This window comes from Argiope bruennichi, chromosome X1 (assembly GCF_947563725.1).
Source record: "Argiope bruennichi chromosome X1, qqArgBrue1.1, whole genome shotgun sequence".
NCBI classification, from domain to species: Eukaryota; Metazoa; Arthropoda; class Arachnida; order Araneae; family Araneidae; genus Argiope; species Argiope bruennichi.
The window spans coordinates 82,668,297-82,693,295 of record NC_079162.1 but is presented as its reverse complement, the minus strand read 5'-3'; the positions used below and the strand labels follow the sequence as shown (position 1 = coordinate 82,693,295).

General features: G+C 29.8%; 1 protein-coding gene and 1 long non-coding RNA gene across 2 annotated transcripts in view; one reads left to right on the top strand and one right to left on the bottom strand.

Moving 5' to 3' along the window:
* The window catches only part of LOC129958186 (glutamate-gated chloride channel-like), a 71,039-nt gene that overhangs the window by 912 nt on the left and 45,128 nt on the right, over positions 1 to 24,999 (top strand). Inside the window, exons 2-3 of the mRNA XM_056070457.1 lie at positions 9,638 to 9,717; positions 13,624 to 13,691. Coding sequence (XP_055926432.1) covers positions 9,638 to 9,717; positions 13,624 to 13,691 — 148 coding nt within the window. The remainder of the gene's footprint in view (positions 1 to 9,637; positions 9,718 to 13,623; positions 13,692 to 24,999) is intronic.
* Positions 1 to 24,999, bottom strand: part of LOC129958191 (uncharacterized) — a 74,660-nt gene that overhangs the window by 14,670 nt on the left and 34,991 nt on the right. The window lies entirely within an intron of this gene.

Here is a 24,999-nt window from a genome sequence, read left to right as displayed (position 1 = left end):
TTTTAAATAAAATGAATCAAAATACTATCTATAATAAGTTTGAGCTCAAGTACATAATACGGCAAATTTCATTGCGCATATCACTATTCTCTGCTCTAAATAAATCTTAATATGATCTTAATACAGTACACTCCCGAGTATCCGGCCTAATGTGGTAGAAGGACTGACCGGATAACAAAAAAGTTGGACAGGCCAGAGTTCTATGAATTCATTTCTTTCCCCATTAATACTAGAAGACGAAGTTTTTATATCGAAACTCCTTATTATAATATGTATTTTCTCACTTCTTACTGAGTACTAATTCCTCCATTCGTCTCAATGTGAGCGCAGCCGCGGCCCGTTGAATCATAGAAGCAATTGTCGAGTTAAAACAGAAGGCTCTGTACTGATAGTTTTTATATGTTTATATACTGTACTCCACGTTTGAAGAATTTATTAGAGAAGAAGTAAGTTAATGGATATAAACTGTTCACATTTTAACATAAATTCTGTAATGCCCAACTTAAATGCAGGAAATATATATATAAAAAAAAACATTAAAGTACATCGTAGACCTATTTCTTAAGAAAATTGGCTCAAACTGATTTTATTTTTCTCTGATAAATGATTACAAAAATATGAAAAGGTAACCCTAAGATAAGAGTCAAAGCTTACAGTTTTTAGGTTTTGAAAAAGTCTTTAATAGATGATTTAATAGACGCCTTGCCTTCCTCATTTAATTACGATAAAAGAAAACTAGGCTGGATAGTTGCGAAAAGGATACTCAGGAGTGTATTGTATATTTAAAAGTAAATAACACATTTTCTCTTCTGCTTATGACATGCGAATATACGCACTTACGTACAGAAAAAGATAAATTTCAAAATAAAACGCAATTTCATGCTGTATTTTTATTTACAGAAGGTAAAATGGAGTACATATTATGTAATTTCCACTTTATGTGCAATAATTATACACGTGCATAGATGGACTTTTGTATCTTATGTACAAATTTTATGTTTCGTTTGAAAGGAAATAGAAATGATGAATCTGACCGACGACCACTTCAATCTATGCCTAGTCGGTCTGATTGTGAGTGGAATTTGGTTATAAATGGTAAAGGAATTACATATTACAACATAATTTATTTTTTAAAGCTAACTGGACGCTATAAAAAATACATTGATAATAAAAAAATAAATCACGCCGTGTTTCTGCGCGGATAACGTCCAGTGATAGCGTAATCCGCGTAGAAACACGAATTGCGTCCAGGGTTGTTACTTTCGCTTGTTACTTTCTATTGACTGTTAACTTAAATAGCCGCTAACTATAGATACATTATGAAATAAGTCACTTATCATATAAGTTGGTTTAATACTCCTAATTAATTGAGAGCATTCTCCTATTGGCCATTATTCTCGTTTTCCAGGAAAATCTGTAAGCATTTTTCTAATAAAACAACAAATTTCTTACTTTTTTATTTGTAATCACAGAATGCTTGTTTAAAAATACAGTGAGAGAAATTCAGTTCTCTAGAAAATTCTGAATATGCTGTTTAAACAAAGAAACAGATTTCTTACCTTTTTCAGCCTCTTTCGAGAATCACCACATGCATGTTTAGAAAAACCTGCGGCAGGAATTATTCTCTTCTTTAGAAAACTCTGAATATTTTGTTTAAACGAAAGAACAGATTTCTTACCTTTTTCATTTTCTTTTGAGGATCATCGAATGCATGATTAGAAATAAAGAGGAAGAAATTTTTTTCATACAAAGGATATGATAACAATATTCAAATATTAAAAGGATTTTTTTGAACGATTTAAGGATAAAATAAAGCAACAATGGCTATTTTTTATGCATCATAGTAATGCAGTACTCCGAATAAATACAAATTATGCCTTTTCCAGATAAAATATTTTCAATGAATATTTTAAGTAGTGTGGCGAATTTGAAATTCTGTATAAAATAGTAGATACTCTAGATAAGAGAAAATAATAAAAGATAAAAATTGCATTTCACATCTTTAGTTAAAGGTAAAAGAATTGTCAATTAAGAACTTTTCCAAGGAATAATTGGAAATTCTTAGTATAAATATAATTCGTCACTTTATACTTTTATAGATTCCTGTATATATTTTTAAACTAGAATGACGCAAGTAGATTTTTATGGAAATTTAAAGCATCTAAAAAATAAATTAGTGTCAGGTGGCATCTGAAACGGGGAAAAGCTCAATTTTAATAGAATGAATATGTTTTTGAGATTTAATTTTTTTAAAAATAGCTTATTTATTTACAAGGTGGTCATAGAAAAAAACTTTATTGATATACAGACCTCTAGCAGTTGCTCAGTTCAACGGATCGAGTTGAAATTTCAGATGTAGTTATTCAGAGGTATGAGTTCGGGATTCTACAAAGTGGCGTTCGCGGTTACGGTTATAGGTACCGAAACTAGCAATTTTCGAATGGCAACACCCACTTTTCCCGTCACAAAATGTGCAGCGCATGCGAAAATCTTAAAGAGCATTGGAACGGTACGCGTATCACAAAAACGGATGCGTTATGTACACACAAAAAACATCTCTGCAAACTCCACCTCCTTCAAAAAAATTATCTGGTTCTGGGAATACCTCAGCGTACATACAGCGTAAATGATCAATCCTCAAATTTTGTCGGATTTGAAAGGAAAGACTTTATAAAATATGAGAGTACAAACATCTATGGTGCTATGTTATATTAGGCTATATTGTCTGCAGTCTTAAGTACGTAATGCGTAATTACCGATAATGGAGCCTATGAGAAGAAACGATTATCCAAATAAAAATTTCATTTTTTTCAATATGTGCTGTCATCAGAGATTTGGGTTATGAATCTGACAAATGCATATTTCCTCCATGCACCTCTGATTTTTTTTTTCATTCACAGAGCTGTTTTTTTAGTGCGTGCATAATACATCCATTTTTTGTGATACCCGTACCGTTTTTTAAGGTTTTCTCATTTACTGGATATTTTACTACGGGAAAAGTGGGCGTTGCTATTCGAAAATTTCGAGTTTCCGTATCTGAAACCGTAACCGAGAACATTAAGGTTTCAGATACGAAATGCCGGTGAGTGTTGTTGCCATCACAGAATGCAGAGCTCATACCTCTGAATAACTATATCTGAAATCTCATTGAACAGACTGGCCGCCAGAAGTCCATATATCGGTAAAGTTTATTTTTTTTAATTTATTATTTTGTGTGTGTGTGTGTGTGATCACCCTGTATTTATGAACAAAATAGACCTTTCAAGTGAAATAAATAAGAACAAATACAAAAATCTAAGTTCTTAACGTATGGCAAATAAAACTTGAGAAAAAATGGGATTCTTTTAGCAAGTTAAAGGACAGAAATTGGCTGATTTTCAGATGTGCTCATAAAAGACAAAAATTATCTCTATGAATGTTTTTTTAGTAAAACGAGCTTACAACCAGAAACAAATGAGACAAAAAGAATGAAATTTATTTTTCCATCTAATATCTTCTATGCAAAAGGTACATATACCTTAATAGAAAAAATTGCTTTGATCAACGTTTTATAAACTAGGCCAGAGCAATGCTTGTTAAACCGATATTATTTTTAGGTTTTGTAGAATTTCAAACAAAAGCTGAGTTAAGAAAATATTCGAGAAACTTTAAACATTGTTCATTTTATGAATGGCGTAAATCCAATTACATATTTTATTGTGTTAAGGATAAAATTATTGTTAATGAACAAAAAGAAAAAAAAAGACTTAATATGTCGTGGAAATCTAAAAAATTTAGTAAATATAAAATCAGCGTGATATGCACTAAGTGTTATAGCTTTCTACATCAATAACTATTTATTTCGTATTTAAATATAAGTTTCAAATTTATTTTTGCATATGCGATTCAAAGTTCACAGTTTTGTCATCAACTATTTCCGTCTCTAGTACGTTTATGCTTTTTTGTAGTACTCTAATTATTCTATGATATTAGACAATTTAAAAATCAATCATAGGTAAGAATGTGTCAAATAAGGTGACAATGTGCCAACACTTTTTTGCAAACATCTGAACTCTATTATTAACAGAGAAAGCCAGTATGTTCATAAATATAAGGCTAATGATTGTAATCGAAAAAACTTCTACTTTCACTATTAATTATCAGAGGGCAAATTAGGCTGCCACATTTTCACTCTATCTAAAAAAATCTCTCTATCTAAAAAAAAAAAAGCTACAACTATCAGATTCTATGTTTTATGCTTACTGCAATATCAGGATAACTAGAGTTATTTTGTTTAGATTTTAACTGGCTTGGAATATGTTGTTAGAAATGTAAAATTCTTGGACGAGTTCGTAAATGACCCATCTAATCCAAAGAGGGTGGACATTGGGGGCTGGTTGAAATATTCGTTTCGCTATAACTCTCTTAATATTGAAGATAGAAAAGGAAACCCAATTAGTCAAATTAGCGTCTTATTAACACAAACAACTTTTGTATTTTAAGTTTTTCGATAACTGCAATATCTTAGAAATGAGGGGCTGAAAAGTGATATTCAAGCCCTAATTTGTACTGTTTCTAACATCAATAATTTATGTTGCCAGATAGTAATTTAGATGTAATAGAATCCTCCTTTACCTTCCAGCTCACCGATAGGAATTTTTTTATTTGTGTCAAAATTTTACATAAGGTGCTCCTCTAAACTGAGTGTGTTGAATAACATAGTTCATAACAAGTGAATACATTTTGTGTCACTATATTCAGATGCTCCGGCTTAAATATTGAGACAGGGAATCTTTCCAATACAAATATGCCTTATTTTCTTTCAATAGATTTCTTATAGATCTAGATAAATGCAGTTTTTACTTTCTTGCTACGAAATATAAAAAGACAAAATATTGCAATCGTCAATAAATACGAACTGGAAATTTTGACGAATCATCTCCAGGCTTTAGGCCTCCCTGAGTTCCAGAAACACATTTTTGGCATTATGACTGTCGCTCTCTCTGTCTGTTTGTGAACATGATAACCCAAAAACGCCTAGATCTAGACAGATGATATTTGATATAGACCTTTGCATCAAATTTATAGATATCTGTCAAATTTTGAACGAAATCCATGTAAAGAAAGTCTCTGTCTGTCCAGCTGATCAATTACAAGTAAAGATTTATATAGATAAAAGTAGGTACATAATTTTAATATCTAGAATGTTGATCCATATCATATTTAGAACCAAATTTGTCAGGGAATTGATCTCTGTACTTTTACCTGAATGTTAACGCGATATTCTAAAAGCCTAACAACTTAGGTAGAGGAAATTTGGTTCACGGTTTCAGCATCTTAAGTGCAGATTAGTTTCAAGTTTTGGACTACACCTATTAGAGGGTTGACTGTCTATTGGTCTTGATTTTTTACATGTATATAAGCGGGATAACTTAAAAACACGATGACTTAGATTAAAGAAATTTGGTATGTGATATTCCCACTAGAATTGCAGCTCTATGCCAGTTTTTGGTTTTAATGGGTTTGAAAAGGATGTCCGAAGTGCATAATCTATTTTCTAGTACCTGTGTATTAACCGCATGAAAAACGAGTAATGGTTAAAATATCATTAAAATTTGCATGGTAGATTCAGTAAAAAATCTAGATTACGTCGAAAATCGAACTTTCGTAACTAATGTTCGTCAATGGCATGCTGTTAATTAAAAAAATATTTGTTATTTTTATCTTTTATGAAGCATAGAGCTCTCATGTGTGAAAATAAAAATCAGAGTACTCGTGGCTTTTACTTCTTGCCTAAGTATCCTCAATTTTATTCAGAAGGGCGTGCCATAATATCTTTCTTAGAGAATATGCGACAAAGTTTGGAAAAGACCACTCCCGCTGGTTTCATTTAAATGATCTTACAGCTTTTGAAAATTATAGTAAACTTTTCCAATTGAAAAGGTTAAAAAAATGCAGTTAAACTAATAATTCGCTATTTAAAAATCGATTAAAAATGTTTTTCAAATTCCTGATTTTGTACTGTACGGCCATGACATTAAACTATACAAACTGGTACAAAGAAACTTACATTTTTCAAAAATATTTAGACCTGCTAGCGATAAAAATAGCCAGACTTTGGAGGATCAAAGACTATTAATATTTTAAGACTATTCATAGTTGCGAACCATAAATCAAAATTAATAAACGATTTTAGAATACAGTTTAATTTTTAGAATGTTATTCTAACATATTCCCTTTTAATTATACAACAAAAGTAAAACGTTATAAAACATTAATTCTTTCAATATATTTTACAATACATGCCAGAATATACATTATTGAATTTGATTTAAGGTACTTTCCTTTCAGTACATAATGTGTATATTTGTAAAGCAAGTTCCCACTTAGGTTAAACTACTCGCACTTTTAATCAGTAAATCTTATTTTATCTTAGCATTCCAATATAATTTTTTATTCAGTTAAATTTTTTCACATTATTATGCAAAATTACCTCTCAGAGTTTTTAGCTAAAAATTTAAAAAGTTTTATTTTAAATCACTGTTATCTATGTTATTTCTAAGTCTTATAATTTCGGAAAATCAGGTAAATAACAGTATAATGTCATTATTACACGAAAATATATTTAAAAAACTGCACAAAGTAAAACATGATACGACCTACAACAATTTGAGAACAGATGTAGCTAACGTATTTAGGTTATTTTCCATCTATAAAATGTTTGGAAAATTTGACATACAACATTTTAATTTAATAGTGACGATATGTTATTATTTGCCTAGAGCAATGGAAAAAATTATTATTTGATTTTTAAGAATTTAACAACGGCATTATATATATATAAACAAATAATTTTCATTTTCGTCCGAAATATAAAAATTTAATAAATTATGGTCAGTTCTAAAGTTATTAAAAATATTTTATTAAGAATTTTTCTAAATATATGAATGAGCTATGCGATAGATACATTTTTTTATTTACTTAATTTTAAGATGATTTTAACGCTGTTGCATTAGACTTATATTAATGTTCATTTAGACCTTCTAACCTTTTAGATTTAATTTTGGAGGCACGCTATGTAATATTTCACTTTTGTTTATTAAACACGCGTGTGTTCTTATTAAACCGTCATTAAGATCAACAAACATCTTTTCAGAATTGATGAATCCATTTACACGCACATGGCAGCATCATATATTTAATCTGAAATATATACCAAAAATAGAAAAAAATTACCATTATAAAAGACCCCCCCCCGAAAAAAACACTTTTTTTTTCTATTTAGGGGCAAATATCCAAGTAATCGGTTTTTATTATATTTGGGCGAAAGACTCTATTTTAATCAAGAGAAAATAAAAACGCCCACGTAAAAATAATATTGATTAACACTTTGATACATTCTTATTTTCTACAGCCTATTTTAGGAAGAAAGAAACAACGCTTATTTTAATGGCCTCTTCCCTGATAAAAAGTCTGTCTTTTAATATGCTGGTTGCGGTTCCTTTATAGAATCAATACTCCCCGCAAAACACCTGCAATGCATAACGAATGTACAAAATATAGATTATCCTTTGAAAAGATATGATGGAGTACGACTCCTTCCCCCAAAAGCTCTTTAATCCATATCGTTGTAGAATTAAAAGAACAATTTCTTCTTCCTATCGAGGGTCCAGATTTTTGAAAGAAAAAGGAGGGGCGTAGATTTGACAAGGCTGTAAAACTCCTGAACTGTTTACATCATTTCGCGTGACGTGAATGTTCTTCCGAAAGAATTCTTTTTTTATCAGTTTCAATTCATCAAGATAATTTTCTAGATTACGACAACTAATTATAGAAAATTCGATGGGATGAACTCTTTTTTTTAACCTTGATATTTGTACCTCAATGGATACAATGCACATGGTTTTTTTAAATGTTGGAGAATATTCATGAGATCATTTTAAACGGCTTAATGTATGCTCAGTTTTTTTTCCTTACAAACCATGCAACTTTCTGCCTTTTCTTTCTTTCTTTTTTTTTTTTTTTACTTTGGAGAGCGTTTATGAAATCGTTTGCAACAGCTTAATATAGCAATAGACTTTTTTTTTTAAACAAACCAAGCGGTTATTAAGAAAAAATACAAGTATTATTGTGTGGAAGAAAGATTTTTTTTTTTTTTTGTCGCCAGAAATCATCAATCATCTTTGTAAAGATAGGACATGTTAAGTCAAAAAAGATGTGCGTCGTTGTGGTGACCTGGTGGCAGAGTCGTAGCATTGTGTTTCGCACATTCCAAGTTTAGCTCTCGCTTCCATCGATGATCTGGAATAATGGGTACGAAACTGGCGCCTACTATTTCAAGCTGAAGATTCAATGTTACAACATTGGAGTGATGTGAAAACTGAAAGAGCGGAGTGCACCTCATGTATTTATCGACTTTAGGCGTTGGTGACGTTGTGGTAAAGTCTTTATATTTCGAGATCGCAGGGTTCTAGATTCGAGAACCCATTTCACTTACAATCCTTGTTTGGCCTTGGAAGTTTGTTGAAATGGGTGATTTACTCCGGGCTTGTCTTCGGCTTTTCACCACAATACAAAATTGTGATGTCAGGACAGTTCGCATTTTGCTTCTACTTCCACTGTTTATAAATATATATAACTTGTGGAAGTAGTCTCCGCAAAACTTTCTCGTATATTCTCCAAGGTATTATTCCCTTGTTCGTATAAAATTGTTTGTCTTGGGCAAGGTAGAAAACGCCATAAATACTCAGTTATTTATTTTCAATGTTTCACACGTGGGAATTATTTGCTTCGTCGTATAGTAAAGAAAGCCACTTGTGTATTATTAACCGCTTACCACAGGCATTCAACAATTACTGTAAAGCTTATTAGTGTACTATTTCCGGCGATTTTTTTTTGCTGGTTAATCACTGGCCTCGGCTAACACACAAATACCAGAAAACCGAAAAAGCATTTTAAACACCTTTTCCTCTAGCGACTGATACCAAAATTTGGCCCAGAACTGCAGCTGTAGTCACAAGATTTCATACCAAATTTCATTTTTTGCCCTTTTGAGCTATCCCGTTTACATATATGTGAAATTACAGACCGATAGACGCTCAACCCTTTGAAAACTTTTGTTCAAAATTACATTAGAATCTATATTTTAGATGCTAAACCAATGTAACAATATCTGCTTAGTTCTTTTGCGTTTTGTTGTTATCGAGATCATTTGTATTCGAATAATTAGGCAGACATACTTCCTCTGAATGGATTTCGTTCAAAATTTGATAAAAGTCTACAAATTTGGTGGCAAGACCATATATCAAATTTCATCTGCTATTTCAAAACGGTTTTGAATTAAAGCGTTCACGTACAATGAAACATAATTCTAAAATTTCTCAGAATCAGGAAGTCCGAAGCCTGGAGATTTCGTCAAAATCTCGAGATTGAAATTTTTGGCCGTTACAATACTTTCTCTTTGTTATGTTATTGTTTCACTTGTTTGTTTCCTTTGTATTTTAGAAAGTAAAAATAAAATGATAACTCATGGAATTTTTGGTTAAAAAAAAGACATTATTATCATTACATTTCAGCAGAAATTCGACAATATCAATGTATTTAGTAAAACTTTAAAATATCTTTCATTTTGCTAATTTGATTTTTTTTTCTGTTGCAGTGCTTATAATCATCACCGTTTAAAAATGGAGGATATTGTACCCGAAGAATATGATGGATTACGCACTCCCAGAACTGAAAGTAAATGAATTTTATTGGCGCAAATATAGTTAATAATAAATCAAGTGACAGTATTAGTAAAGTTACCCAGTGTATTATCACGCCTATTTAAATAATCTAGTATATGAACCTAATATATTTGAAAATAACATATGCTTTAGCTAGAATTTAGTTTTGGATGCCAATATTAGATATTTTATGCAGTAACACTTAATGCTGAAACCAAAAGCTGTTTAATTTCATGGAGCTCTTTCTATATTTTTGGAACATATTATGATAAGGGTTCTAATCCAATTTGATTTAGTATATCTAGAGAAATCCATGAGCTTCCGTATCGTGAACTTGATATATAGAAAATGTGGCATCTTTTATTTATCCAAGCGATCTTAGAAAGATAGAAGGCAGCTGAGGTAGAAATCTAATCAAAATTCAATATATAAGAGCCGATTGTCTTTCTGTAGGTCTTTCAGGGAAAACTGGTCCTTGGTTTTGTTTCTCTTCGGAGAAAATCATGAAAATCCCCAGCATCTATCTCAAATACGTAGGGTGATTCACTGATAGAACCCACCTTGATAATGCATTATTTTTAAATAATATTGGTTAAGAACCCACAGTTCTCATAACTCATAAGAGGATAATAAACTTTCTTTCTGCCATTCATATTCCTGAGATAAGCCATATGTTGACCCATTACACCATTAGTGGGCCTTTGAAACGCGTAGAAGCATTTATTACGTCACTTACCAGTGATGTGGCAAGTAAAAATTTTCATCTTGAACTGTCTTTAACTGTTGTTCTTGATGAATTTCTGAATGGCACGATGTTATAGCATAAGTACGAAACCGCCTCTTTTATCTCTTTGAAAGAAAAAAAATATTAAAGATAAAGAAATAATTGCTTCACTTTGTAATTTGTAGCACAGTAAGTACCATTTAGCAGCACAGATTTTGTATTTGGATTAAAAGAGCAAGCAAACCTAAGAACATTAAAGCATTCTGGAACCTTTCCTTTTTAATTGAGGTTTGAATATATAGTTTAATCTGAAAAAGGATCTTCGCCTGCACAGTAGGATTATTAATAATCAAAGTAGGCAAATGCCTAGAGGTCACCTATGGCTTTATAGTTTGTTTTTACATTTTATGAATAATTTAATCTTGGGCTCTCATTTATTTTACAGAGCTCATGCACTCGATTTCCTTTAACTTAAAATAAAGTATCACTTAAATTTTAGAATATTATTTTAAAAACGAACCCAAATTAATTAATTTTTACAAATTTTATATCATGTTGTTTTATTATTCTAAAAATATGTTGTTTTATAATTTAAAATGTGTGTGATTAATTAAATAGTATTTGGACTGCTTTAAAGAAATATTTTTTTTATTATTTTGTTAATATTACTATAAATTTTGCTTCTTAATTTTCTTATTGACAAGACACCGAAATCAACTCTTTTGACAGTGAGTCGTAATTAAATGCTGTAATTTAGTTTATCAAACTTTGTTGCTTAAAATTGCTTATATATAAGCTAAATTAAAATCCACAAAAATTATAATTTTGGAAATTAGAGAAGTGTGGCCACCCAAAACTTATATTGCCTAAGGACCCCTAAAGGGCTTAATCCGGCCCTGTGAACTAGGATAATACTCACATATAGGGATTGCAATACCGGACCAAAATTTCAATACCGGTATTCGGTATTTTTTAGATCTTAATCCCGGGATACCGGTTTTAATACCGGTATTAGAAATTTTAGAAAAAAACGAAAACACAGGCGTTTCTTTGTTTTATTTGCCAGTTTTATAAGAGAGTTTAAATATCACAAAAAATAATTTGTAACTTATAAATTACAACAGTATATAAAGAATCACAAAAAAGTAAAGACACGACTTATTTATTTAAATCACACAAAAAGTGTAAATATCACTATTCAGTCTGTGGTACTATTACAAATTTTTAAAATGTGATCTTAAAAAACATAATGCATCCTTGTACTATCATTAAGCCTGAAAAGTAATTTTGTGTAAAAATTACCAGCTGTCTAAAACGCTCTTTTGGCATCTACGCTAGTCGGTAGTACTGTTAGCAATGCGCGATTCACTTTTTACAAGTATTTTCCTCTAAATCTATCATCTTCAAATAAATCAATTTCTCTTCGGAAGTTTTGGATATAACTGATTTCTGTATTGTATTTTGATTCGTTGAATTTTTTTTATTTATCGCTAATTCTAATTTTTGTTCAAGAGACAATTCCTTTTTACTATAGACATTAGTGTCATCATAATCTTCGATAACTGAACCGAATTCTTTTGAATGTGGATAGGTTTGTGGGTAAAAAATTTTATGAAAATTTACTATAAACTTAACCAGATTCGAATTGATTATTTTCTTTTCTTCTTTTTCATTTTCCTTTTTAAAATTATTATAATTATGTAAATACCGTAAGACATTTTCTATTTCGGTATGCCTTTCTTCTGTGCGATTTTTCAATGTAATATGTAATTCTTCAGATAGTAATGTGTGCTGCAAAATGAAATTTATTGTTGCATTAGCTGTTAATAAATTAAAATCTCTCCGACATAATGCCTCTGTAATCATTTTTATTGGAAGTAGAGCTGATATAGTTCTGGATATTAAGTCGAATTCACTCCCTGAAAAGTTAATTTATATGCTTAAGTCGATTATTGCTTTTTGGATTGGATTTCTAAATTTCAAAAATCGTTCCATCATTAGGAGTAAATTAATGATGTGTGTAGAATCTATTATTGTCTTAGAATCTATTATTAACATATATTCTGTTTTATTTTCAGTTAGTATATATTTTTGTAATATGGCATTTTTTGTAGGGAAAAGTTTAAATATCTTAACAATTTTTCGAACTTTATAAATTATAGGAAGCAATTCTTGATGGGTTAATATTTCATCCTCATGAGCAATATCTTCTTCAACAATTAAATTGTCATTATCTTCATTGTCAATATCACTCTCACTCTTATTCTCTTCAATGTCAGAATCCGAAGTTTCTATATCCACAGTATTTCGATTCTTCTGTTCTTTATTTTTTTGGTATAATACATCTATTACTCCTAACTGAATTCCATTAGTATAGCACAATTGCTGATTTGCACCAATCAACTTTCCAACTTTTTTCATAACTGTTGCTCCATTAGTCGTTATGGATACAATATCTTCTTTCAGGGATAATCCATATTTCGCTAATTTAGATTTAAGCAATAAATTAAGTCATTAATTAGCTAATTAATTTCGCCCGTTAGGGAGACATAAAAACAAAAATGTATACTACTTTGCTATGTTGGCGATCCCTGAACAATTTAAAAAATTACAAGACAATTTTAAAAATTTCTAGTAAATACCGAAAAACCGGTATTTAAACTTGTGAATACCGGTATTACAAAATTGCACAAATGACTCAAAATACCGGTATTCGGTATCCCGGTATTGCAATCCCTACTCACATATTTATTCAATAGAATAGCTCCTGAAATGAATTAAAAATAATTTATTATTCAAAGAATCTAAGTTTTGCTGAATTATGTGTCTGTATTAAAAGGACTTGAATCGTTGGATTTCATTTTATCTGATGTGAAAGATAATTCTTTGTATGAATTGGGTTTAGTAGAATAAAGTGCCTTCGAGCTTATCCAAATTCCATCTGGCAGCTGCACATCTCACTCCAAAAGCCATATGTCATTTTTATATATATTTGTCTATATCCTGTAAATTTTAAATTAATTTCCTTAGCTGCCGATTGATAAAATAATCGCGCAATATCTTGGATGAAAATTGCCGTTTTTCTTAATTTTATTTATAATCATAAAGCCTGTATTCAGAAATGATCAAAATATTTACTTTTTTTTTTGCTTTACAAAACTGTCGCTACAGATATAACTATTTCTGTCATTCTAGATTGGCCTGCTGCAGTAACAATGACCATCGTTATTATGAACGTTCGTAATGTGGATGTATCGGAAATGGTAAGAAATGAAGATTATTTATTATTTGTCAATAACTCCAACAGTCCTTATATTTATTTCGCGTATTTTTATGAAAATAACATAGTTTAAAATAAGTTTTATTTGTCTACATTTAATAGATTATCTAATCGCAAATAAAAATTATTATTCTTTTTGTATTCAATACCCTATACATTTTTAATAAGTTGAATCAAAACTGGCCAGATGAGGAATTGTACATTCACTTTTTTTTTCAAACACAAAAACCATTTTTGTTATTTATATGACAGATGGAGGAAAATTATATTGATGCACTAGATATCAATATAAAATATAAAATTTTTTATATCCAAAATTTACTCCCACATTAAAGTCCTATGACAATTTTTAAAGAATAAAGACAATTAAAAATCATTTCGATATGTCTGTCCTTAGATTCATATGTAAGTTGAATTGACATTAAGTAATTATTGGCTTGAAAATAATGTCATTTAATAAAATGGGGAATCGGGATGATGAGGCTGGGGAATTGGCACTGGAAGATTTGAGTTTCGAAACCCGATTTTGATATAGATATGCTATATATGTTGGCTTGTCGTACATTAAAACTGACATGAAAGGATTTCTTGCTGTTGTGCTGTGGGAGTATGTCAAAAAGGGGCACAGATTTAAGTGTTGTCTTATTATGAAATGCTTTTAATTAATTTCGTATGTTTCATGTTTGTGGGATTTAATTTTATAATCGACTTTTCTCTTCCTTCTTCATATATTAGAGTTCTGGCATTTATAAAGTAACTGGTTCCGGATGTTAACAGAACATTTTTGTATTTTAGGGCTCTCAGTTACGCAATACATTAATTTAACTTAAAACTGATTTAACAAAGATGGTTCCATCTATTAAAAAATTTGCGAAGTATTAACTTTTAGGTACCTTAGTATTTATAACCATAAATTAAAAACTTATTAAAGAATTAAAAATTAGAAAATAATAAAAAAATTTTAAATACCGTTTTATTAATTTAGTAAAAAGAAAGAAAGAATTTTTTTTTAATAGAAAATCATGCAATATTGCAAAGAAATTATGACACATTGTAATCATAAGAAAGAAATTTGTAGATATCCATTGAAAGTTAAAATTTATTATAAATATGATACAAATTTCAATTTACTTAGATTATTTCTATCAGAATCTCACGCTTTTATGATTTTGTCTTGACATCCGTATTTTTGATAAAAAAATTAATCAAAATTACAAATTAAGAATACAGTAAAAATAAAAGAATTAAATATTCTTAAAATGGGGATTTATGAACTAGAAAATTTGCAATTCTATCAGGACTTTATATGTTATGTACAAATTAAAATATTCATTCTTAAAAATCTAGAACATTAAAAGGAAGCATTTTTGTTCACGATAGCATTTTATACGGCTGTTTAGAATATGTACTTTAGCTTAAAAGGCGCTGCACTCTTTTATACAGTGGTGTGTGCACAATGCTGGAACATTAGTGTAAATGAATTTGATTCTCGAATAAAGCTTAGGTGTTTCAGTTTCTTTCTTTTAAAGTTAAAGAATTTTAAAAGAAATAAATTTTTAACATTAAAAATAATAAATTCCAAAATTAAAAAAAAACTTTTTATTAATGTATTAAAAATATTTTTTTGTGATAGATCTGGGAACCAAAACATAAATCGTAAAAGTGTAAAGTGTTGGAGGCAATCAATAAAGACTATAAAGTCACAAGACTATCTATATCCATAGAGCATTTCCAAAAAAAAAAAAAAGTCGCGGAATATTTTCTGCCTAAGATCCGGAGCTCTGAAGAAATGCCTGTTTACACCGAAGTAACTGTTAATATGAAGCGCAAACTTTATTAAATACCGAACTTTATTATGAAATGACAATGTGCGTGTAGTATGTTTTATCGATATTATCGAATGTAATATTGACTTTCTTTAGCTGTTACAATAATAAATGCATATTTCATTGATTGATGTTTTGCATTTACATAAATTAACGTTGAGCTAAATAACACATACTTTTTTCCGGTGGAGGGATGGGAAGAGGGATCTGATAAGTAAATTTTCTTTCAGAAGATATTGTTATTAATTTTTTTTATTTGTTTTCCACTTACATAAATAAACTGTGCAATTCAATATATCCACTTGAGTAAAGATCTAATTAACAAGTTTTTTTCAAAACATTTTGTTACTTAAAAGATTTTGTTCCTTGTATATATTTGTTACTAAAAAGCAGAACATTTTAATTTCGACTTTTTATACATTTTAATTTGGAATTTAAAATCACTATTAGGAATATCACGAATCAAATAAATTTTTCTTTCTCAAATTTATTATCAGGTGGCGCCACTTGTGTAGAATAAAAATTAAATTAAAGAATTTAGTTGATTTTAATTCTGAAAATATTAAAGTAATGTCTTTCATCACGAATGCTCATGTGTAAAAAATATCAAAATTCTAGTACAGCAGAAAGTGAATAAAAAATAGATTAATAAATTGTACATACATAACAAGCATGAAACAACTCGTCAGATAAAATTGTGTTCTGCGGAAGAAATCTGCGGAGAATTATGGATTTGGTCAACTACTCGTAAATTCATTTTGTTAGTTTCTGCAGTACAATTGGCAACCAAAGAATATATCTTACTATGCATGAAAAATAGTAATTCTTTTTTAAGTACTGCTAGATAAATAACCATCATTTCTGAGACTATGAAAGAGTTCAATTATGTACTACGTCATCAATTGTTTCCATTCATATTTCATCTTCTACACTCGCCCCAGGGGATTTTTTTTACTTTCTCGTATACGTAGTACAGAGGAAGTATAGTAATCGCCAAAATTGTTGAAATTGGATACTGCCTTTACACCAAATTTTCAGATTTTTATTAAATTTATAGTAAAATCTGTTCTGTGGAGTTCTGTTTGTTCGACTGTTCGAATATATATTAACACGATAATTACAAAACGAAGTAATCTAGATGGATAAAATTCGGTACATAGATTTAACATCTATAGAATAGACACCTGTAACATTTTGATGCAAATCCAATCACGAACTGACTGTCTGCCGGTCTGTACTTTCAGAAACATATAAACTCGATAATTCAAAAACGCAGTGACTTAAATTTATCAAATTTGCTGTGTGATTTTTTGACTGTTGGCAGTTTTCTATTAAATTTTTGTTTCATTCGGTTAAGAAAAACGTGCCTAAAACACAAATTCGATTTTTGGATACTATTAACGCATACCACAGGTTAATCGCCAAATAACTTGCTAAGAATGACACGATAGATTTAGTAAAAATGTTAAATTCACGCCAAAAGTTAATATTTTGTAACTATTGTACGCCACTGCCATGTAAGGAATTCTCTAGCTTGACAAGTTTATTAGTGATTATGCAAGAAAGTTTCAGGGATCCCACTCCTGATGGTTTTTAAACTTTTCTGATTTTTTTATACTTTTCCATTCCGCAGTCGTTATTATGATGAAAAAACTGTCAAACAATCTTTTGTCCTGCCACTATGTTGAAAAATAAGATTAAACAGTCATTAGTGACTGTTATAAATTAATTTAACTAAAAATAATTAGTTAAAAATTGTAACGAATTCTTTTAAGTCATGACTCTTTCCTTATGAATTTTGAAAGATGCAAAAAAATGTTTTGTTTGAAATTTCTTCACCTGCAGTTTAAAGGACTTTAGTTCATACAGTTGTTTCCGCAATGCTGAAGCAACATGATCGTTAAAACCTGACAGATACTGAAGATACAAATTTTATACTAATTTACCTTGTGGTTTTAAATTCTTCTTTTACATTCTTCCTAGGAATTCAACTAAATTTTCCTTTTTGTGGCAAGTTTTAAGTTTCTTTATTAAACCATGACTGTGAAGACTTGACGAACTTAGACTGGACTATTTCAATCTATATAATTCAATCCACGGAAATGCTCTCAGCATCAACATTGAAGGCAAAAAGAGGCCGTTGGAATGCCTTCCAGCCATTCATGCATTTTAGATCGGAATTTTCCGATGAAAAAAATCTAGCACAACATTTGTTTCAGACATGTGATTTTCATGTAATACTGCAGATCTATGTTAGACAAAATTACCGCTATTAGGTCCTGAAAAGTATAGAAAGAACCAAAAGTCCTCGAGACAGAAAGGGAATGCATTAAACTGTATAATCATTTGAGAGAAAACTGTTATTTTTTAAATTTTTAAATTATTTTCAGAAGGTGTGAAAAATATTTCCATCAATAAAATGATATTAATGAAACACAATATTATTCGAATAATGCCACCCCTTTTCTTCCTTCCTTCAATGTCGGTTATTCTGCAAGTTTATAACATACTAGATGAAATAATGTGAAAAATTTTCAAGCCCCAATAACAATTCTTTTAAACTTCTTTTAACATAGTTGAAAAAGCTATATTTGTCGCTTTCTTCCAAAAGCGACTCTTTATTTTATCTTAATTATTAAAAAAATCTTTCCAATAGATGCTACCACTTTGCGTGAAAACAGCAACAATCTTTAGATGACACTCTGCGTGAGTCTACTGTGCTTGGTTGCATAATCTTGTTTGAGGTTCTACCGGAATGATTAGAAATCACGCAACGTTGCTTACTATGCAAACTTGCTTTGTTTGAATATTTATCTTGTCTTTTAAAGCGATTAGCGTAGATAATGTGATAAAAATAGAACATTATAACATATTTCACAGATTTATAAAACTGACCAACTGTTTCTGCTCGATAAATCATTATTAAAAATGCATGTTTAGATAAAATATTGCGACATTGATGAATTTCATAATCGTATTGTTTCTAAAAATTCGTCAGTTTTCCTAATTTTTCTTTCTGCAAATTTATTCACCTTTTAATGCCGATTCCGGAAAAATTTTGAAATAGATTGAAAGATAGAAGTGGTAATCGAGTTGAATTGGATATAATACAGCATGAGCTTACACCAGAAAACTTTTTTTCCGGACACAAAACACAATTTACTGCTTCCTTCCAAAGTATGACATCCAAAATGAATATCTATTTGGTTCTTATTCCTTGTATTCTCTATTTGTTTTTCAAGTTCATGAAGATTGTCGAAATCATTTTCACCAGCTAAAAAGAGAACTTTTTTCGAGTGTTTTTAGTTAATTGCGACGTTCTTTCTCTTCAATTGTTTCCTGCTGGTACTACTCGCCTGCAAACAGTGGAAAGTATAAACATTCATAAACGTAAACATGAGGATTTTATTATATTGTAATCATAGGAAATCTAAGGGAACCAACAAAAAATGTTGTGAACGACGGAGAAAAGTGAAAGACGGTAACCAAAAAATGGGATAATCCTTTAACTTGCCTTAAGAAAACGCAATGCTTCGGCCAGGGCAAAGTCAAAAGCAAGCAGTTTTGTTTAGCTCTTTTTATTTAACTGATTTCATGTTTCTGACGTGCAGTTTTGAGATGATGTTAATTTGAAGTACCAGATTTACTTGAATGACATTTTTTAAACCAAAAATAATGTTTCATTATGGTCTGAGGAGCATAAATGTCAAATTTGGTAAAATTTTGGTCAACTCAAATTTAATTAGAATAAAATTGTGTAATTAGAATCAATTATGTGCTTTTTTTATTATTTCCAAATTAAGGAATTGTTTTGATATTACCGAAAGAAAAAAAATTATTCAAGATTACCTAATTAGAAATTGCAGCTAATAAATTTTCAATTACGGTGAATTGATAAGAAAATAAAAACTGGAAAGCATGAATGCATTTCCAGTTATTCTTGAGAATTAGGTTACATTAGAGAAAAAAAACAGGACATTTATCGTAACTAGCAATTCAAAGATAGCGTTATTTATTCTATGTTTTAAATGTAAAATTATAATAATAGCATAAGAATATAATAATTTTTAATATAAAATATGATGATACACATTATATAATGACGATACAGCTTTTCATCAATTGATTTTGAATTTAAGTCAATAGAAAAAAAGTACTTTAATCTTATAAGAAAGTCAAGATTGAAAAATATCCATACAATGAATACAATACAATAAATGCCGCATCTATCTTATTAACTAATGTAACTAAGTGCAAAAAAGAAGAACTGTACTTTAAATGGCGAGAAAAAAAATTAATAGATTAAATTTTCGATGAGAAAACGTTTATTTCATTTACATAGATTGATAAAAAAAACAGAGCTTCATACGTATTATATTTCTTATTTCAATTCACATAAAAAGACTAAGGCAGTTTTCAATAAAAAGAGCATTGCCCTTTTAGATACACTTCATGCAAAATAATTTTGCCATCAATCTCCTTTTACTGTAACACGTTAATGATGAAAAATTAAAATTCAATACGTCGCCTAAAATACTGGAATCCTAAATCTTGTTTACCTAAAGGGAAAGTGTTTTTTCTATGATTTTAAGCTTATCTCTTTAAATTTGCGGGTTTGCTTTTATTACTTTAACAACAAAGGAAGCGAAATGTTTTTCCTGCCAAAACAATTCTTTAGAGACACGGCATTGCATCATCAAACACAATGCTCATCAACTCAAAATCAATACTGATAAATACTGCAAACGAATCAACAGGAAATCGGGGCGGGGAAAATTTGAACATTTTCGCTCGTATTGACATGCATCAAGAATTCTTATTTGATGCTCTGTTCTCTGACTTTTATTACCTCTTTATTTATATAATTACTCTTTTTTTGGACAATAATAGCTAAATTTTTCGAATATTCTGATAATGGCTAGGATCTTAATTTTGGCCCTACTAATCACAGTTTTGTTGTTCTATTTTAAAGTACCCATTGTGTAATCTAGCGTTGAACGAATTTGTTCCCATTGTGCCTATTTGCCATCTATTAGTGAACGATGTTAAAACAAGTTACTAAAAATATGGGTACATATTTTTAATCCCATGGCACATGAAAACATAATTCAACGTATTTTGGATGTTTTTATTACTATAATCAGCTATCGCGTCTTTAACACTCTCATGATTTCAACTGACGTTCATGAGTTCGCAAAAGAGAATCTTGATGAATATTTTGCTATCTCATTTTAAAGATATCCTAAATAAATGGTTATCCATTAAAAGCATTATTTAACCAAGCGTATTAGACAAAGGTAACAAGATTAAAAGCAATAAAAGGCATGGATCCACTAGTTATTTTTGCTGTGTTTAGTAATTATAAAAAGAGTTTTAAAAACATTCTTTTATCAACGTAAATAAAAGAAGAAAATAACTTATTTATTAAAACTTTGGAGTTCAACACTAAACAGTAAAGGCGTGAAATGCTGATTAAAATATTTTAAGTATATTGCAATTTTAATTCAATTTATTTGTTATTCCTTGATATATTTGTAATTTATATTCCATAATATGTCTTAATTTGGCAATATATTTATATATTGCTATCCTATTTATTTCCCACTCTTATATTCCTTAATATATTTTTTCTTACTTGCTATATTCATTATGGTTGAAGTACTGTTTTCTGGTACTTTGTTATTTTGGCCTCCAGTATTTAATAAAAATACTATTTTCTTCTTTTCCGTACACAAATAAAAGTTTATTTTTTAAAAATTATTTTTATTTTCTTCTTTTCAGTTCTTGATATATTTTATAATTCATTGTAAAAATATTATTAAATTTTGTTATCATTATTTTTCAAATTCATTAAAAGATTAAGTCTCGTCTGGAATGAAAGCTCCGATTAAATTGAATGATTACCTGATATTTAAGCTTTGAAAATTTTAAAATGTAGTATTGTCATCCGGAACTGGACAATATTTCAGAACTCTAATAATCAGAAATATAATGAAAAATCATCTACAAAATTTTTCTCCACAGACAAATTAATAAAAGCGAATGAAAAAGTAATAAATAAGAGAAAAAATTTGTTTCCTAAAATTACTGGATGAATACTAAAATTACCTTTCTTTTATACTATCATTTATTTGGAAAATCGGAGGGAACTCGCTATTTAAAGATTTAAAATCTGCAATTCCTATTTCAACTTATTAAGATTAAAATTTCTGTAGCTCATTTTTGATTAGAAGCACTTTCTCGTAAATTTTATTGATAATAGTATACAAAGTGATTCAGTTCCAGTATTTATTAATTTCGGGAAAGAATAAATTACTTGGGATTGGGATCATCAAACTGAATAGACTCGGAAATACCATCTTCTTGCTGTAGAGGGCGTTGTACAACCGTGTTTTTGAACAAGTCCTAGCGGGGTACAGAATACATAGTAATATCTTTAAAAGAGTACATTAAAATTCCTTTTTAATGATTTCGTGCACTTCAAATGAAGCCTCATAAGATAACATGTATTAACATTAAGGCTAACACGCACGCGCAGTAACAGTCTTATGCTACAAATATTCGGTCAGATGTTGTTAGGTCTATTTCATGAAATGCTTATTTAACCCTTTAAAGGGCCAATTTTTTCTAGTCATATTATGTTAAAATATTTTTAGGCTTGAAATTAAAATAAGAAAAGGGATTCATTTAGCTTATTATATAAATTTAATTTGATTAATTAATTAATTTGGCTAATTAATAATTAAGTATCAAATCAAGACACATCATTTTGTGTAAAATAAAGAACTAAAGCATCTAAGCTTCTGTCTTTCTAAAAAAAATTGTCAGAACTTATGCCAACCTACATAAATTCATACAAAGATTGATAAATTTGGTGGAAAGCCTACTTCCCACGGCAATAGAAATGGTTAAACTGATGAAGTTATCATTAGTCCTGAAAAACGCTTATTCAGAAGTTATATACGAACTTAATATCTAGAAACTTTTGCCCTGGGAAATGTACTTCAAGCTCATTGGAGCTTAGGCCTTGCGGTTTTAAGATGCCAGCCATGCCATTCGCCAATATTTAAATGCGGTAAATGAATAGAGCTTAGTCTCAAACGAAGGTTACTTTTTAAGTAAGGTTCATTGGCATATGTGAGAATCAGTGTGTAAACAGGCTCCTGTACACTCATTCTTTGCACAGAATCCGATGTCATTTGCATTTACGATGTTACTATATGCTTCGTAGTATGATATTAAAATGTTGAAGAAAAACGATTCTCTTGTCAGCTGTGAAATATGGTTAACCATACAGTTCTTGACAGAAAAAAAAGATAATTATCGTCATATATGTGAATTTTCGATAACAATGAATTGGTTGGTAGTAAGCACAGAAAATGGACGAAACGGTTGAAGCGAGTTTAGGAAAACATATGTCTAATCACGCGATTCATACTCGCATGCTTAAACTCAAACTCAAAATCTGATTAAATCTTATGGTTGGGAGGTACTCTATCATTCACATATAGTCGAGGCCTTGAGCCATGCGATTACCACCTCTTTTCCATTTCTAAGATTTTTTTAGGTAGATAGGCAAGAAAAAAGAAGTGAAACTGACTGTAAATTGTTAGCTATCCTTATTGGTTGCAGATATCTATGGGATAGGTATCCAAAGACTCGCATTTAGTTGTGATAAAAGCTTAAACAAGTAAGGACATTAAGAAGAAAAATGGAAAATCACATATGGCAACAGAAAGTGAGCTTTTTTGTGTGGAATTTCTTTACTTCCTTCTTTTTTATTTCAAAACTGGTCTTATCTGAAAAACAACTATCATAAATTGACTGACGTGAATGTATCCCACCTTTTCTGCTTTTTCCTGAAAATTTTGATGAACAACAGCCCCTTGGCTATTGCTGATGACTTTGACTCTCGCATCTTCATAACTGCCGGGACTTTCAAGATATGGTAAAAATCTATCAAAATGGTCAATCATACAATCAGTAATTACGTGCACTTATGTCAAGCATCAATTTCTGCTTATGGGTATAATTTCACGGTTCACCTATGTATTTTTTTTTTCCACACCTCTCATTTTTGTACATTATCTTCTGAGATTTAGTAAATAACATTTATGAATTTGCATTATTAAATTATATTAATTTATCTTTAAGAGATCTATTCTTCTCATAATTTTATATACGCTCTACTTAAACTTAATATACAAATGAAAGATTTAAAAAACATTCGTCAAGAGTAGAAATTTTGCCAACACTTCTGTCACATATATATTGCAGATCGTTAGAGTGATATATTTAGCTTAATCTTATAATAGAAACGTCACTGATTCGACTTATGAACAGGAACATGGAATCAATATGACTTCTGCTGTAAGACAGTCAGTTTTAAAAGTGTTGATCTGCTTTAATGGAGGCAGAAATTAAATAAGAAAAATCTTTTTATTAAAATAATTGTTTTTTAATTTTTTAATTTTTAAGAATTGTATGAATTAATAATCCATCATTTGAAATGTGGAGAACTGAAGAATCAATCGCAAATTAGTTACTAAATGTGGCCTTCCTCTTTCCCCCCTGGTTTCAAACAATTTGTTTAAAAAATATGTTAATGGACAGTGGAATGAGGAATCATTTATTCTGATTCTGTTTGATTCGTAATTGAAGTCAGTTTGACTTACAGTGTTTTCAAAATTACAGGCTGAACTGGCGATGGCAGACCTTACTCAAGTTTCACATAAAGGTGGAATAAAAAACCCCCCCCCCCCCCAAAAAAAAAAAAAAAAACGGGAATTTAAAACTTATATGTAGAAAAGTTACTGAATGAAAAATATATGACTATGGCGAAATTAAATTAAATCTTTGACTGACAAATTAACCTTACCATTCAGATATTTTATTTCCAGCTTTAATCATGGGAAAGTTAAAATAAGATAACTTTCTGTAGGAATAAGTTCAATTTTTTTTTCTCTATAATTTCATACAAATCCTTTTGGAGAATATTTACATTCAACTAGCACGCCTTTCTTTGCTTTTATATTTGTTTGTTTCAATCTTATTGTTGTTTATGGGTTTTGTAGTTTGATAATTATCTTATAGTGGTTTGATTTGATTTGATTTCGCTGTGGGTTTGCTGGGATTTGAATTTTGAAATAATTTGTTTACTAAATTGATAATTTTGCTATTTATTGTCTGATTTTAATGTCATTGCTTTGTTTATATTAATTCAAACTACAATTTCTTGGGATTTTCGGGTAACAAGTAGTCAATACTTGGAAGTCAGACCTCTCATGGAAAAAATCCCTGGTTTGAATCATTGCTTGAAGGTGATCCTTGATAAAGTCTTCAGGCCGAATTCATAATTTCCTTCATTTTTTATTTCATTTTATTCTCTTTTGTTTTGTAATTTAAACTTAACACTTTTTTTCTAATTTGGTTAATTTCAGCTGTGTTTTAGACGTAGCAGCATTG